This window comes from Octopus bimaculoides, chromosome 10, assembly GCF_001194135.2.
Source record: "Octopus bimaculoides isolate UCB-OBI-ISO-001 chromosome 10, ASM119413v2, whole genome shotgun sequence".
Classification (NCBI taxonomy): Eukaryota; Metazoa; Mollusca; class Cephalopoda; order Octopoda; family Octopodidae; genus Octopus; species Octopus bimaculoides.
The window spans coordinates 88550882-88569294 of NC_068990.1; the positions used below are offsets into that span (position 1 = coordinate 88550882).

General features: G+C 34.9%; 2 protein-coding genes across 2 annotated transcripts in view; both read left to right on the forward strand.

The window, feature by feature from the left end:
- The window catches only part of LOC128248841 (uncharacterized), a 104199-nt gene extending 94065 nt beyond the window's left edge, over positions 1-10134 (forward strand). The window contains exons 51-58 of the mRNA XM_052970990.1: positions 503-673; positions 1175-1414; positions 2084-2317; positions 4152-4322; positions 5556-5795; positions 7152-7382; positions 7828-7995; positions 9794-10134. Coding sequence (XP_052826950.1) covers positions 503-673; positions 1175-1414; positions 2084-2317; positions 4152-4322; positions 5556-5795; positions 7152-7382; positions 7828-7995; positions 9794-10134 — 1796 coding nt within the window. The remainder of the gene's footprint in view (positions 1-502; positions 674-1174; positions 1415-2083; positions 2318-4151; positions 4323-5555; positions 5796-7151; positions 7383-7827; positions 7996-9793) is intronic.
- Positions 10135-13706: 3572 nt separating this feature from the next.
- Positions 13707-18413, forward strand: part of LOC106869390 (uncharacterized) — a 206146-nt gene continuing 201439 nt past the window's right edge. Inside the window, exons 1-4 of the mRNA XM_052970991.1 lie at positions 13707-13734; positions 14286-14456; positions 15327-15566; positions 17095-17328. Of these exons, the coding sequence (XP_052826951.1) occupies positions 13707-13734; positions 14286-14456; positions 15327-15566; positions 17095-17328 (673 nt within the window). The remainder of the gene's footprint in view (positions 13735-14285; positions 14457-15326; positions 15567-17094; positions 17329-18413) is intronic.

Consider the following 18413-nt stretch of genomic DNA (forward strand, 5'->3'; position numbering starts at 1 on the left):
CTGGCTTGTGCGGGTGGCACATAAAAGACACCATTTCGAGCGTGGCCGTTTTCGTGCGGGTGACACGTAAAAGCACCCACTACACTCTCTGAGTGGTTGGCGTTAGGAAGGGCATCCAGCTGTAGAAACTCTGCCAAATCAGACTGGAGCCTGGTGTTGCCATCCGGTTTCACCAGTCCTCAGTCAAATCGTCCAACCCATGCTAGCATGGAAAGCGGACGTTAAACGATGATGATGATGATGATGATGATATATATATATATATATCATGGCACAATCATTTTAGCCTAGTTTCCTTTTCTTCACAGAGAGCTTAAAAGATATTTCAGCAGGATCCTTAATCATTTCTTTTCATGTGATATATGTATGTCTGTATCTATGCGGACATCTTCAGTTTGTTACACTCAATATCTTTTATTCTAAATTTGTTATTATCTCCTCATTCTCACCCTCTTCCTAACATACATTCACCATTGATATCAATTTCTATTATCACTTCTAGATATTACAAGAGTTGAATGTGGACCTCCAAAAGATGTTGTTGGTGCAAAGAAGTCCTACACTAACACCTCCTATAAATCTGAAGTGACCTACACATGTCCAGGAAAAGAAATATTAAAATCGTTATGTAAAGAGAACTCTAAATGGACTCCAGTTGCATCTAATTGTAAAGGTAAATAGGTTCTCTCTTGTTGTCTTTGCCTACGTATTTTTGTTTAATTATTTTGTCAAATATTTTTGTCAGGGGAAGAATAGTTGAATCCATGACAATTTCCATTGTATTTGTGGCTGGTTTGAGGGAGAGCGAAAGCTAAGCTCAGACCAGATAACTTCCCAAACATTTGTGACAGAGTGAACTTCATTGAAACTATCCAAGGATCAGGTAATGGTATTAATTTTGGTGATGGATTAAACACGCCAGCCAAGAACAGCAAATGAGGAATCTTGTTCTCTCCAGCAGGCTTCTACTAGTTTCTGACCATTATATTTCATTCGCAAGGCTTAGTTGTAAAGTAGATATTTAGCCATGCTACCACAAGTCCAGACAGTACCACATTAAGTTAATTTTTTTTCTACATTTACCTTTGTTCTTTATACATTAGAAATTATTATTGTTGTTGTTGTTTTTGTTGTCTGCATTTTTGCATTTGTCTCAATTTTACTTTAATTCCAGTTACTAAGCTCCATTTTGTGAAAGTAAAAGGTGCAGTTCTTGATACACCTAAGAAAACCTTGTGGGATAAGAAAAATGTAACAGCAGATGCGTGTGCACAAAAATGTCTATTTTATGCAGATTGTTTAATGTTTGAAATAGACAAAGGAAGTAGAACATGTTACTTCTCAAAGCAAAGTGCAGCTTCCTCCAAGAAATTAAAACCAATGAAAGGCAGAGATTACTACCAACGAATAAAATGTAATTATTCTACGTGTTTCTCTTTACCTCTTTTTCTGAAATCTGTGATTTCATTTGTACTTCATAGTGTACAGAAAACCACTTCTGCAAAGACAGACAGGTTTATCTATAAGGACAGACATAAGTATATTCCAGAAATAAGCAACTTTACGAACTGTAATAACAGCCATTATTCATTTTGAACATTTTAAGCATGTTTTCAGTTGCTTCTTTCTCTGTGTGTAAGCAAGGAAATTCTTGTTATTTTACTTAAACCTGAGTAGTAGTAGTAGTAGTAGTAAGTAGTAAGTAGTAGTAGAGCTGGCTCAAGACAAACACCATGTCCATGGTGTTTTGGTTTGTTCTAAAACAACAGTAGTTCTCAGAGAGATGATCCACAGCAATGGTCAATATATAAAACCACTCCATAATGAGTAGTATTCAGGCCAGGATCTTTCGTGTGATGGCAGGGTAATGCCTCTGTGATTGGAGCTTTGTAACTTTTTTCCTTATTCTTATAAAGAGTGATGTTGACTGCATTTTTGATGTCTGGAGGAAGTATACCATGCTCCCAGAATTATTCAAAAATAGGTTGTCCTTTTAAAACTAATTATGCATCAGATGCTATATGACATTTAATGTGTCTGAGTATGAAATGTATTCCTTGTTTTCTTCCTTTTTCCTTTCTAGCGCATGATGAGATTTTACCAATTAAAAGCACTTCCATACCTGGGCAGGATACTTTTGGACAGCTGGAAAACGTGAGCTTAAAGGAGTGTGATAAAGTTTGTCATCAAACTCCAGGATGTAAATCTTATGAGTATAAGGAAAAAGCTAAGACCTGTGATCGAAGTAATGCAACTCACTTGACACATGACCTTGAGCCCAATAAAGAGGGTTGGGATACTTACATCATTAGCCCAGGTCAGTAGAGTTTTTTAATTTTATTTATTGTGTGTTGCCACATATATGTGTGTGTTTGTGTGTACTTACACGTACATACATGTGCATACAATATGCATACATATCATCATCATCATCATCATCATCATCATCATTTAACATCTATTTTTTATGCTGGTAGGGGTTGGCTGGTTTGACAGGAGCTGGTAAGGCCAAGAATTACACAAGGCTCCATTGTCTGTTTCACATGGTCTCCAAGTTATTAAGATAAAGGGAGCAGGTGAGTGAGGGGAGGAAATAAACTGAGCGAGGTGTGAATGAATAGGGGTATGTAGTATGAGGCTACTTTGCTTTCAGGTGATAGAGAAGTGATGAGTGTTAGGGGATGAAGTGTGGGGGCAAGGTAGACAGGTCAGAGAGGATGGCAGTAGGGGAGGAACAGAGTCCCTCATGGACAAGCATTACCTTGGTGATTTTAAGATATCAATTTTGCTATGGTGGATGGGTCTTCTGGAGGTGCCAAATATCTCGGTCCTATGCAATTTCCTTCATTAGGCTCAACTTCTTTATGCAGCTGTCTACATCCATACACACCACATGATGAAATCAGTGCTTGCACACTGCATCTAATTGTTTTTATGCCTGACTTTTCTCTTAATACATGAGTGCTCTGTTGCATATGTACACTGACTTTGCACATCCAGTGGAGCAACTAACTTCATTCCTCTCAAAAATTGGTTTACATGTAATTTTATCTTAATGTGTGTGTATTCTACATGTAGTAAATGTAGACACTCACAACTCTATATAGTAAGCCAAGAAATATTTTGCAGTTAATGGTAAATGGAATATTTCTTGATTTTGAAGTCCATGTAGGTTTGGTTAGTGAAGTACTATTTTTATCGTTTAGGTTGCAAAAAGTATGTGTATTTGTGTTTGTGTGTGTGTGCATGCACATGCATGTGTGGTGGTTGTATCATGTTTTGAGGTGGTTTGCTGTAGACCCTATATATGTGTGGATATAGTACTTAGTGTAGTATTTGAGATTATGCTTGCACAATAGAATATTGCTTAAGAGACAGTTACATTCTAAAGGGCAGGATGAAGAGGTTCTACAGTTGCAGTTGTTGCCATCTTTAGGTTTTGATCCTCAATGCTTCACAGTCTCTTTCTCTCTCCCTCAGCTGTGGTAGCCAAGAATCCTCTTTTAATAGCATTTCTCACTCAGTTGAAGAGTGTAGCCGTGAGAGTTACTTCTTGACCTCACTGGTACTCATGCCACTAAAAAACACCCTGTATATTCTGTAAGGACATGTTTTCACAAAAGATTGGAAATGAATGACACTCCTTGCATGAGAGTGACAGTGAGTAGATATGTATGTCTATGCACATGCTCACTTATTTGCTTGTATATGTTCATATAATATATAGGTATATAGGCATGTGTTGTAAATATATATATATATAAGATTATAAATTTCTTCAGTTTCTTTCACTCAATATTATTCTCTAAATTTTTCGCGTGTGTGTATATATTGACCAGACATACATTTTATTTCATTAGGCATTATGTTACTAATAACCTATTGCTAGAACTCAAAATATTTTGTTCCAAAGCATATGTATATTGAATTATATACATATGTATGTATATATGTATGTTTGTATGTTTATGAATATATAAATAAATATATGCATATATTTGTATGCATATTCATACGTACAAGTATATATATAAATGTTTATGTTCGTATGTATGTATTTATATCTTCAATTTTATTCATTCATTATCTACATCTCACCTTCCTCCTAACAAACACACTCCATTGGTATCAATTTCTCTTATCAATCCCAGATTTCTATAATACTGACTGTGGACCTCCAAAAGAAGTTGTTGATGCAGTGAAGACCTACAAAACCACCACTTATAAATCTGAAGTGTCCTATACTTGCCCAAAAGGAGAACAACTGAAGTCAACATGTGGAAAGGACAACAAATGGACTCCAGTAGCATCTGCTTGTAACGGTAACGTAAATAGCTTCTCTTCTCTTGTCTTTGTCAAAGTAATTTTGTTCCATCTTTGCATGTTAAATGTCTTTGTCAGAGGAAGACTGAGTCCATAATAGTTTCCATGATGTTTGTGACAGGTGGGAGAGAGAGGGAAGCTCTCTTCACACCAGAGACCTCTACAAATTCTTACAAAAGAGTTTAGAGTCATAATTAGGAAAATCAATAAGAATGTGATGTTCATGTCTTTATCAAGGGTTATGTAAAGTGAACTGAACTGGACTGAGAATCAAACTGTAATCTTTGGCTTACACCATTCATCCCATATTTATGCTAAAAGAACAACTTGGGAAAAATACTTAGGGCCACTTCCTGCATGGAAAACAAATAGTAAAGGGGCTACTTGTTCAATGAAAATATTTTTATTAATCAAAATTTCAACCTCATTTCTTGTTAAAATTAGGCTTATTCTGATCATGAAATTAAGAAGAGTCAGCCTCATAAATAAGAGAGTCAGCCTCATAAATAAGAGAGTCAGCCTCATAAATAAGAGAGTCAGCCTCATAAATATAATCACTTTTTTTTTTTTTTCATTTCATTGAAAGTATAACTTTGATAATTTAAAATTTCTTAGCTTGCTACCTTAAGGTGTGAGTGTCCACATTTATTACATATTTATATTTATTCGTTACATGATAGTAGAAGGAAAATTATATTGTTTCCTAGGACAAGACATGACAAAATCAGAAAAGTGATGGGTTTTAGCCTTTTCCATAGCTAGTTGCATTTAGTTACATCTTTTTACATTCTCAGTTCAAATTCAAACAAGATGTGCTTCGTCTTATTTACTTCTGAGGTTGATAAAACAAGTGCTAGTCAAGTACTGAAGTTTATTTATATTCACTACACAGTGTGTGGCCTTGTGTTTGAGTTAGGAACTATCTTCAGTAATATTGTTACCATTAATAATAATTATAATTATTCTTGTTATTAAGACTGATAGATTGACAGAATCATTTGAGTATCAGACAAAATGTGTTGTGTCATTTTTCTGGCGTTTTAGCTTCAGAGTTCAAATGCAACTGATGTAAGCATTGCTTTTCCAGGGCCAACGAAATATGCTAGTGGTCAGGTGTATAAGTCAATTTCATTGATCAATTTCTACCTCAAAGTTTTGACCTAGATTCTTTGATGAAAAGTTATTGTTGTTGATATTGTTGCTTATTGGTTTAAATTTTCCTTTAATTCTAGATATTCTGATCCATTTTGTGAAAATAAAAGATGCAGCTCTGGATGAAACTGGGAAAACATTGTGGAATAAGCAAGATGTAACAGCAGATGAATGTGCAGAAAAATGTTTGTCAGACCAAAAATGTTTATCATTTGAATTAAATAAAGAAAATAGAAAATGTTACTTATCAAACAACGCTGCAAGTTCCTCCAAGAAAATAAAGAAAGCCAAAAACAAAGATTACTACCAACGAGTAAAATGTAATTATTCTTTGTTTTATCATTGGAATTCTCTTTCCTTTTTTTCCTGAGATTTGTGATTTCATTTGTACTTCATAGTATGTAGACAGCCAAATCTGTAAAGACATTGACAGGTTTACAAATAAGGACAGAAAAAAATGCAATATTAAGAATTGTAAATACTTTTAAGGCATTCTTACTGAGAATTTATTCACCTTGAACAATTTTATGCATGCTTTTGATCGTATTTATATGTAAGAAAAGAAAGCGTTCTTATTTTCCTTAAACCTGAATAGTAATAATAGTGGTGGTGGTGGTGGTGGTGGTGGTGGTGGGAGTAACACTTTTATGCATAGGTTCACTTGCATTTTTATGTAAGAAAAGAAACTTCTTATTTTCCTTACACCTGAGTAGCAGTCGTGGTGGTGGCGGTGGTGGTGGTGGTGGTGGTGGTGGCAGCAACAGCTACTGTAACATCAGTTTCAGCAGCAACGGCCTTTTCATCATTTATCCATGTTTACCTTAGTGCTGTTATAGCGCAGTGCTGAGGTAATGCCAATCAATGTAGTTGTGTATTTCCTATATTTTGTCATGGTTAATATTGCAAGATCCCTTTCCTCTCACCAACCATTATACCACACAAAGAGAGTACATTTCCACATACCTCTAGAATCAGACCAATTGTCTGCTGGGACAAAAAGAATCCTTGCTGCTTAAAATAAGTTTCTCTTCAGAATAGTTCCATGGTATGAAGAACAACACAGCAAGCAGCACAACAAGTAGTCCTACCATCTGCTGGAGGATGGTAGAGGTTTGCTCCCCTGCTTGCAATATATACAGGGTGCAGGTTGCACTGGTAACCAACTGGTGGAGGATCTGCCTAGAGTTAAAACAGTAGTAAAGTCGAACAGCCATATTGATGTGGCAATAAATGTTTCTCATTATATATAATATATATATAATGAGAATTTTTAACTGAGCTGAAGCTGCAGATGTAACTGCTATATTTATCCTGGGCACCCTCAAATACAGAGACACTGGCCTAACAATTTCAAGTAATATGAACAATCCCACTATGAATACATTTAGGAAGAATTTAACAGGATTCTTCAAGAAGTTTGATTTAAACATAAAGATTACTATCAATCTAACTACATTCAAATAACTCACAAATTGTTCCATAAATCACATGAATTCTGTTTAAGGCATCATTTTGTGGATCAATTATTTATTTAAAATAAATTGTCCATTCACAAGTCATCTGTCACATGCTTTCCAGTATTTAATGATGTTTGTGGTGCATGTAATGTGTTTGTGATTGATTGGGTAGGTGGATGAGTATAAAATGTATTCCTTGTTTTCTTTTTCTTTTTCCAGCTGATGTACCTTTGAAGCTTAAAAGAGTTAGTGTACCAAGAATGACTACTTTAGGACAACTTAAGAACAAGACCTTGAATGAGTGTAGTGAAGCTTGCTTTCAATATATAGGATGTAGCACTTATCAGTACAATGAGCAAACTAAGTTGTGTGATCTGAGTAATATGACTCAGTTGAGTAATGAACTTAAACCCAACAATGGAAGTTGGGATATATACATGACTTTGCCAGGTCAGTAGAAATTCTCCATTTTATTTATTGTATATGTCTTTGTGTATTTATATATACGTATACGAATGTGTATATATTTTTATATACACTAGCAAGGATACTTGATATTGCTTGGGATTAACATATGATATGGAAAACATATGATATAAATTTGTGTTCATCATTATTTCTCCTACATTTGCTCTGTTGTATATCATAACAAGTAATACTGCTAACTATAATAGTAATCAAACAATTATATTGAAAGTAGACTGAATGAAGATAATCTACAGGGAGGTCTAACTGTACTCACAAAAGATACTACATATATATATTTGTGCATGTGCATGCAAATATGTTTACTTTGTTCAGTCTTGTATTCTAAATTTGTCATTATCTCCTCTTTCTCACTTTTCTCCTAACATATATACACCAGTGATATTAATTTCTCTCATATCAATTCCAGTCTTGACAACAATTGACTGTGGACCACCAAAAGATGTTTCTGGTACATTGAGATCTTACAATACGACTTCCTATGAATCTAACGTAACCTATACTTGTCAAGATGGAGAAATTTTAAAGGCAGCATGTAAAGAGAACAATAAATGGGCTCCAGAAGTGTCTTGTAAAGGTAATGTAAATAGGTTCTCTCTTTTTGACTCTGTCTTTGTAATTTTGTTTTAGTTTTGTGTTCAAAGTTTATGTCAGAGAAAGACTAGCTGTGTCCGTGACAATTTCCATGGTATTTGTGACTGGTGGGAGGGAGAAGAGAATTCATTCTCAGACCAGAGACCTCCCCAAATTCTTGCAATACAACAGACTTCATTAAAGATACTCAAGAGCTGGGTAATGATATTGATTTGGCTGATAGATTAAGTCTTCCACCAAAGAAAGTGTGGAAGTATTTTCTCCCCAGCAGGCTTCTGCTAGTTTCCTTCCACCAAATGTTATCAACAAAGCTTAGCTGTGGAGCAGATTTTTAGCCACAGAGCCAGAAGTCCAAACAGTGCTACAATATTATGAAGTTGACTTATTACTTCCATAGCTATACCTCAGCTCATTTTGGCAGTTTTTCTCTTAATTTCTAACTTGAACATTCTCATCCATACAGTGTGCCATCATCCAAAATTCTGTATAATACATGGCACTGAGTTCTTCTATACTAGAAGTCAGCCATAATCTAAAACAGATTTCTGATTCTCAAATAATATTCCATTCCACCATCCTAAATTATAATGAAACAAATAATGATGGTTTCTGATTGGAGGTAAAAAATACAACTTTTATGTTGCAGAAGTTTATTCAACATCATCTGTTCCATTACTTGACTGTTATTTTGCGTTCTTGACTACCACAAGAGTGACAGAGAGAGTTGACTTGGTCTGTATTTGTTAACATTTCATCCAATGCTGAAACAAGTATTTATTTATACATTTAAAATGCAAATGAGAATGATGATGCCGTCCTTTGGAATGTAGAAGGATCTCTATTTAGGATGATTTGAAGTGCTCCACCATCGTTCTTTACTTCAAGTACAAGTGTCCTATCTAATTATTGCTCTCTGACATAGAGGTTTATGCATTGTGGGCCCCCAAATGCTCTCATTCTTCTTACAACTCCGCAATACTTTTGATAAATTTTCTTGAGAAGAGTATCTTCTTTTCCATCCTCAACTTCTTGACAAGTAAAACCTTAATAATACAAATTAGGGATTGACCAAAGAGCAAAGTCCCAATTACCAGACCTTTGAATCTCATCCACTACACAACCTTTTTTGCTATAGCTACCAGACAGAGGAAAACTACCTTTTGCACTCAGTTAAAGGAGGATGTGGGGCAATCATCATAATGGAATTTTCTGACAGATTTGAAACACACACAATAGCTGCTGTTTTACATGAATCTATAAGTCAATAATGCCTGGACACTGAATGAGTGCCTGTAACATTAATTTGTTACTCTGTGCACATCTTGGATGGCACAGTCTGATGGTATATTCATGACTAGATTTTCTTTTGGGTGGGGGACTAGAAGAGTTCTTTGTTAGCATTGCCAGGAAGTTGCCTGTAGTATTCCCAGACCAAAAACATTTTTGAAACCAACTTGCCACCTCATTTACATGAAAGTCCGGAACATTCCTGAGAATATCAGTGCTCTTTCCCCTCCACTAATCTTCAATATATTGTTAGAGTGTAATGCCCACCAATTCCATTACCCAAGTCAGGTTTGACCCTTTGACCACATTAGATAATCTGGCCTTCCCTTTTTAAGATTGTGGAGGGCCAATAAAATAAAAATACTAGTCAAGTGTAGGAGCCAGTTTAATCAATTAACCCCTACCTCAAATTTTTGTCCTTTTTGTTTTCTATGTTTGAAATTATTATTACTGTTGATGTTGTTTCCATTTGTCTAAATTTTATTTAATTCTAGTTGCTCAGATCCATTTTGTGAAAGTAAAAGGTGCAGCTCTGGATGTATCTGGGAAAACATTGTGGAAAGAGAAAAAAGTAACACCAGAAGCCTGTGCAAATGAATGTCTGACTGATAAAAAATGTTTATCATTTGAAATAATGAAAAAAAGTGGGATGTGTTATTTATCAAAAGAAACTGCAGCTACCTCTAAGGAAATGAAATCAGACAAAAGCAAAGATTACTACCAAAAAGTAAAACGTAATTATTCTTTGGGTTTTATCAGTGGAATTCTCTTTCCTTTTTTTCCTGAGATTTGTGATTCTATTTGTACTTCATTGTATATAGACAACCATTTCTGAAAAAGTATTGACAGGTTTACCTATGAGGACAGATATTGAAATGTTCATGAAAAAAAGTGTTATGAAAGTATAGTAAATATTCTTAGGGCATTTTCACACGGAGTTGGTTCACATTGAACACTATTATGCATGTTTTCTAAGGCCCTTAGATTTTGGGTCATTCTTCCACACCTGAAATTTCTTCTGGAGGTCAGATAGTGATTCAGCTATAAGCACAAGGTAATCAGAGTAGAGGAGCTCTCAGGAGCAGTCAGTTTTAAATTTCTCTGTTAAGGCCTGGAGGGCTATTATAGACAAGAGGGGGCTGAGAATTAATCCTTGGTGAACTCCTTCCTGTACACTGAATTCATTACTGTACTCATTCCCAACCTTCACCTTACTGGCAGCATCCCTGAACATAGCTTGTACAGCACCCACTAACCATTCATCTGTCCCTAGCTTCTACATTGACGACTAGATAAGGGAGTGGGAGACCCTGTCAAAGGCTTTCTCCACCTCAGTGAAAGCCAAGTACAGAAGTTTATTTTTGGCTAAACACTGCTGCTGTTTCCTTACCAGGAATATAGCATCAGTCATGCTTCTATAAATCCAAACTGCATCTCATCAACGCTAGATCATCAAGTTTAGATACTCATGTAGAAGTACCATATAGCTGAAAGTTTGAATAAAATATCTGAAAGTCATCTGGTTCATTATATTTTAAATGGACAATTTATTATAAAAATACAATCCATCCAAAAATTATTTTTCTGCATGAAATACCCTTCTCATAATTGATGTAAGTTCTAGTACATCATGAGTCACACATGGAACCTTGCCTCATGGTTTTAGGTTGTAGATAATACATTTGTACACCCCTCTTCTGATGGTGTGCTTTTGTTTAAGATTAAATGACCACAAGGACACTTCACATGCTGGTTGACATTGTTTTGAATTATGTTTAAATTGTACAAAAGCACACCATTAGAAAAGGAAGGTACAAATGGATTACATGCAACTTAAGTTTTGAAACAAGGTTTCAAATGAGTCTGAAGATGTGGATCAATTATTTGTTTATAATAAATTGCCAAATCCATGCCAGCAAGGAAAACAGTCAGTGATACTCATTTTTAAAAGAAATTATGCACCAGATGCTGTATAAAATTTAATATGTGTATAAGAGAGTATAAAATGTACTTTTTGTTTCCTTTCTATTTTTTCCAGCCTCTGATGATCTTTTCACATTTAAAAAAACTTCTATACCAGAGAAGGATACATTAAAACGACTGAAGAACATGAACTTCAAGAACTGTTATGAAGCTTGTTATAAAAATTCAGAATGTCACTCTTTTGAGTATAATAAAAAAGCTAAGCTCTGTGATCACAGTAATGCAACTCACTTGACTCATGACCTTCAACCCAATAAAAAGGGTTGGGATACTTACGTCATTAACCCAGGTCAGTAAAATGCTTTCATTTTAGTTTTTGAGTGTGCACGTGCATGTATATGTTCATGTGTATATACATAAAGATATACATGTTTATAATACACACATGCACACACACATATAAGTGTACATCAGTTCAAAGGGACCCTGTAGCTCATAGTCAACAGCTTGTTAGCATCTCACATACATGAGGCTTGAATAAAACAATCACAGGAAAAACTAATCAATCAATAAGATTTATTAATTTATTTATATTACATTCATTTCATTCCATAAATGACTTTATGAAGTAATTTTGATAAGATAACAGATTCTGCACAACTCCAGGTTCAGTTGTAACTTACTTTACACAGTATATGATAAATAAACATATGAATAATAAAAATGGACGAATCCATTTAAGTACAACACATGTTTCTGAAGCTGATACATTCACACTATAAGTGTGATTACATCATATTAGTATCAAATCAAATTCCACATTGTCTGTTGATGTGGAATTGAAGTATATTCTGACACAATTATACTTATATTTGAATTTTTGTTTTGTTTTGCAAATATGTTGTACTTTCTTGCTAAATAAGTCACCTGTAGTTGGATACATGTCACAAATTGAATTGGCTATGACACCACAAAAGTTGACTTAGAATCAGTTTAACAGATTCTATCAGTTGGTGCTATTAAGTTACACGTGACAAAAGAGTAGTTAATAGACCTAATGCAGTGACCAGGCTCTCAAATTGTCTTAAGTATTGTGATCAGGGCAATCAAGGATAGGAAGGTAGGAAAAGCAGCTGGTTCATCAGGAATCATTACTGTTAGGCTTAAAATATCTGGCAAATTGGATTACAGGCTAGTTACTAAAGTAATACAGGAAAAATCATAAACAATGATTAGAGTAGCCTCAACTACTACAAATACAACAGTGATGCACTAGAGAGAGGAGACCACAGAAGAATCAGATTTTTATTAATGTTATGACAGTGACAGAAAGGGTAATTTATTAAGAACAAGAATAGACTGCATAAGACGCTTTATGCTGTGTTCCTAGTGAAAGTTGTTGAAATATTTAGCTAACAGCAAACTCCTATATTTAGCATTGATCAATATAGAGAAGGCCTTGATCAGAGTCACATGTTCTGTGGTTTTATAAGCAAGGTAGGAATAGATGGATGTCTTATGAAGGCCATACAGTCTTTGGACGGAGGTGCATTCAGCAAAGTGAGAGTCAGTGATACGTCCCACAATGCATTTGCAATACCAGTGCTGATACCTGTTGGCTTGCAGGTGGGATACTCTGTTGGCTTTCAGAGGAAATCAGCTCCATGTGTACATCTTGCAAGATTCTGATAACAACTAGAAAATTCCACAAAACAGTGATATTGACGGACATTAAACGATGATGATAATGATTTTAATACAGTTTACAAGTAACACTATACTTATTTAAGTAGAATTTGACTAATTTGCTCTTTTAGATACAGAAAAAAGTGACTAATTAGACAAACTTACATTTTAGCTGAACAGTTTTGTACTATAAATTTAAAAGATGAGAACTGTCAAGAGTGATAAATTAGAAGAACTGGCATTCTTTGCTGCAATATTTTAAGTAAAAAGTTTCTTATTCTTTACTTTACTTGAAGTAATAGTTTGTCCTATACTTTTACAGGTATAATAACTTGTCCTGTAGTTTTCCATGTTTATAATCTTAAGAATATTACTTTTCATGCTTGCATTTTTCAATGTAATACACATATGTTTCTATATGTGTGAGCAATTTTCTTCAAATTGATTCACATATTGATTTGTTTTAACCTTGTCATAATCTCCTCATTGTCACCCTCCTCGTAAAATGCACACACCAATGTATCAATTTCTGTTTTCAATTCCAGCTCATGACAAAATAAACTGTGCACCACCAAGAGAGATTGTTGGTGCATCAAAGTACTACAGTTCCACCACCTACAGAAGTGAAGTGACCTACACATGTCCACATGGAGGCAAACTAAAGTCAAAATGCGGAAAGGACTATAAATGGACTTCAGTAAATTCTACCTGTGAAGGTAATGCAAATAGCTGCTCTCTTTTTGTCTCTGTCTATGTGATTTTGTTTTATTTTTATGCTAAATGTCTTTGTCTAACTCTATGGCAATTTCTACAGTGATTGTGGGTGGTGGGAGGTAGGAAGGAAGCTTTCCTCAGATCGGAGACCTCTTCAAATGCTTGCAACAGAGTGGACATCATCAATTCTACCGAAGGGCCAGGTATTAAAATGGATGATGGATTAAGTCTGCCAACCAAATAGGAGAAATGCAGAAGTTTCTCCTTTCAGCAGGCTTCCACATAGCTTTCAGCTACCAAATTTCATCCTTTGTTGCGGAGCAAATTTTTAACCACATAAGCAAGACTCCACCCAGGACCACAGAGTTGTGAAGTAACCCCAGAAATAGGGTTAAAATTTAAAAGATCAATATATAGGGCGTTTGCTGGAAAATCCAATTTCTGTGTGTCCTTAGTGTTTATTGTTCCTCCACATCTGCCACATACAAGACTACTTTCTCTGTTAATCTTCCCATAGTTCTACTACTGCACCTCTCATATGTCCATATCTTGCACTGAGTATATCATATGGAATTCCTACCAATGCCTTTCCTACTCATTTAGCAGGGTACACACACATAATTTACATGCAACATTGATGTCAATTTCTGTTTTCAATTTCAGCTTATGAAGACATTGACTGTGGAAATCCAAAAGACATTGCTGGTGCCACAAACTCCTATGAAACCACCACCTATAAATCTGAAGTGACCTATACTTGCCCAGAGGGAGAACAACTAAAGTCAGTATGCGAAAAAAACAACAAATGGACTCCAGTTGTGGAAACCTGTAACGGTAACATAAGTAGCTTCTTTCTTGTTCTCTCTGTCTATGCAATTTTGTTTTAATTTTGTGTTAAATGCATTTGTCAGAGGAAGACTGACTGAATACATGACTAGTTCCTCAATGTCTGTGGGGGAGAACTAGTTATTTTCAGACCAGGGATCTCACAGACGCTTGCAACAAAGTGGTAGGGTAAAATTATGTTGATGTCTTATTTTGGTCATGAAATTCAGAAGAGAGAGCCTTGTGAATATAATCACATTTTTTTTTTCATCTCATTGAAAGTAAAATTTTGATGAATTAAAATTTCTTGACTTGCTACTTGAAGTAGTGAGTGTCCATATTTACTATATATTTATATGATTCACAAGATGGTGATGGAAGGGAAATGATTTTTGATTTCCAAGACAAACCTTTTCAAAATAGTAAAGTGGTGAGCTACATCCTTTTACATTCTCAGTTCAAATTCAAACAACTATTATAATTCTGAGGTTGATTTATTTTCATTTATATATTTACTATATATATTTACTACTCAGTGTGTGGCCTTCTATTTGAGTTAGGAACCACTATCATTAATATTGTTATCATCAATAATAATTATAATTATTCTTGTTGTTAAGAGTAATAGGTTGACACAATCATCTGAGCATCAGACAAAATGTGTTGTGTTATCTGCTCTGCTTCTTTAGCTTCAGAGTTCAAATGCTGCTGATATTTTGTCCTCTCAGGACCAATGAAATATGATACTGGTCAGGTGTAGATGCCAATTTCATTGATCAATTCCTACCTCAAAGTTCTGACTTGTTTTTTATGATGGTAAATTATTATAGTTGTTGTTGATGTTATTGTTTATTGGTTTCAATTTTGTTTTAATTCTAGATCCTCAGATCCATTTTGTGAAAGTAAAAGGTGCAGCTCTGGATGTGCCAGGGAAATTATTGTGGAAGAAAAAAAATGTAACAGCAAAAGCCTGTGCAGAAAAATGTTTGTCAGACAAAAAATGTTTATCATTTGAAATAAATAAAGAAAATGGAAAATGTTTCTTATCAAAGCAAACTGCAAGTTCCTCCAAGAAAATAAAGAAAGTCAAGAACAAAGATTACTACCAACGAGTAAAATGTAATTATTCTGTAGTATATTCTGCTTGTGTATTCTTGCACTGAGTGGGTGCTACATAATTTCCTTACATCAATTTGTTTTGAATTAAGAAAAGCGTCCAAACAATAATGATACTCTTTATTGTTTATGTACAATATGTACAATATGTACAATTTAGTCAATCATCAATAGAACGTTACACACACAACACTCTTCTGTTTGGTATATATTTTGGTACATTCAAAATAGACTTTTATCATGAACATGTAACAAATGTTCATTAGGACAGTCAACAACAATTGAAATATATAACTTGAAACATCTCGAATTTATGAGTTGGTAATTAAACAGCAAAACTAGAGTTGATCAAACACCTGTGAGAAACAATCTCACAGAAACTCCAGCAGCAAACAGAGCTGGTCAAGTTCCATGCGTCTGGGACAAGAGCATAGGCGAATTGCTAGTGAAAACACGTCTGCAATGTTCAACGGCTGAACCTCGAGTCAAAAACGCTAGCGAGAAACGCGATGAAATTTTTTCGCAAGTTTTAAGCACATGCTCTTGAGGGAACTTCTGTAGGCCTTCCAGAAGATTCTGACCCGCGCATGCATGCTGAAAATTCTCAAAAATGACTTCACTACAATTCTTAGTATTTTATTATAAGAATTATCCTCTCCTCTTCTTCTGAAATTTGTGATTCCATTTGAATTTCTAGATTACTTACGGACAACTATTTCTGTAAAGACATTGAAGGTTCATCTGTAAAAGAAAAAAAAATATTAAGAATTGAAAAAATTCTAAAAAGACATTGTCATACAGCATTTGTTCACCTTGAAAACTTTTATGCATGTTTTCAATTGTATGTTGTGTGCATGCATGCATGCATATGTGCATATCAGAAAGGAAATTCCTGTTCTCTTTCTTAAACCCACATAGTTGTAGTAGTGGTGGTGGCAGTGGTAGAAGCAGTGATTGTGGATTTTCTTTACCTCTCCATGTTGACATGGCTTTGACAGTACTTTTACAGCACAATGTCTCACTTCTAGTAGCTGTGCTACATAATCTAATATACAGAATAATAGAAAAAGTAATACCACGCTATGTAGTGCATTTCCTATATTTTCTCATAGTTAATATAGCAAGATACCCTTCCTATCATTTTCCCACAAATATAATTTTTTATTGTTTGAGGAATTCATTATGATTAGGAGTGTGCTGCAAAGCACTAATTACAACTGATAAAGTGGCAGAGCTGTCATACAGAGCAGAAATAAACAGGATTGGATCTGCACACAATTAAAAGAGAGGTGTACAAATATATTATCTGCAGCATAACTATGGAGACAAGGTTTCAAATAAGTCTGAAGATGTTCTACAAATCATATGCATTCTGAAAATTTATTTATTTGTTTATGATAAATTGACCATTTACAAAATTATGCACCACATGCTTTACAATATTTAACATATGCTAGGAAATGTGTATGTATGTGTCCTTGAGTGGGTAGATGCATATGAAATATATTTCTTGTTTTCTATTTTGTTTCAGCTGATGAAGGGCCTGTTATGTTGAAAAAGGTTAGCGTACCAAGTAAGGCTACTTTAGGACGGCTTAAGGATAAGACCTTAAAGAAGTGTAAAAATTCTTGTCAACAATATACAGGATGTAACTCTTATCAGTACAATGCTGAAGCTAAGTTGTGTGATCTGAGTAATGTGACTCAGTTGAATGATGAACTTAAACCCAACGATGGAAGTTGGGATATATTCTTAACTAACCCAGGTCAGTAGAGTGTTTCCATTTTATTTATTTTGTGCATGCCTGTGTGTATTATCATACATATGTGTGTGTATACATATCTGCCTCTGTCCTAAATATGCTTCATGTTCAGTCTGTTGAAAATTTATACATCATGTCCTTAGTATATTTCCCCCTCATTCCAGTCATGCAGCTTGTTTGTTCACAGTGCACCCACCCATTTCTTCCTTCTGTATCAGATACTTTCTTCTTCTTCTTATTTTTTTTTCTCGTCCTCCTCCTCTTTTTTTCTTCTTCCTTCTCCTCCTCCTTGGGAAACTTGTATCAGAAAACTTTTTCTTTCCTCACCACCCTTCCACTCACACCAACATTTTATTAACAACAGTATTGCAATATAAAAGGCATAGCTAGCATTCTCACCTCAGGAATGTGACTCCAGTTGACTAATTAATCAGTATTATTTATATTTCATAAACAATGGTTGTCTACTACACCCTCTTCTGGTAGATGCAGGGGGACAAACTGATATGGTTTACCTGTTGGCAACATCCATACAAACATATTCAGATGCTGAATGCTGTTCACTAACCACCTGTTCCCTCTTGTCATGCATTCCACATCCATAGAGTTAACACAGTCAATGTAGGCACATTGAAAGTTGGGTCTAGTAGTAAACTTGTCTAAATGCAAGAACAGAGACATGCAGATGTGTGGTGCATTCAAGAAGTAAGGTGGAGGGAACTTCAGCCAGGTTCATCTCAGGCAAAGAACGTAAGTGTAAAATATTCTGGGTAGATAATGGTGGTAGGCTAAATGGTGTAAGCATATTTCTAGATGAAAACTAAATGGATAAAGTGATCAAAATAGTTAGAATGTGTGATAGGATACATATGCTTAGACTAGTTTTGCCAAGTAGTACAGCAACTGTACTACATTGTTGTTGGAGAGAAGTGTGTTCAGATGGATGGATACACTTGCACTTAGTGATTCTACAAGGAAAGAGTTTTCGGTCAGCCAATCTGTGACAAAATTAGAGAAATAAGTGACTGTGTGATAAACTTGAAAAAATTAATATGTGATATATATATATATATATATATATATATATA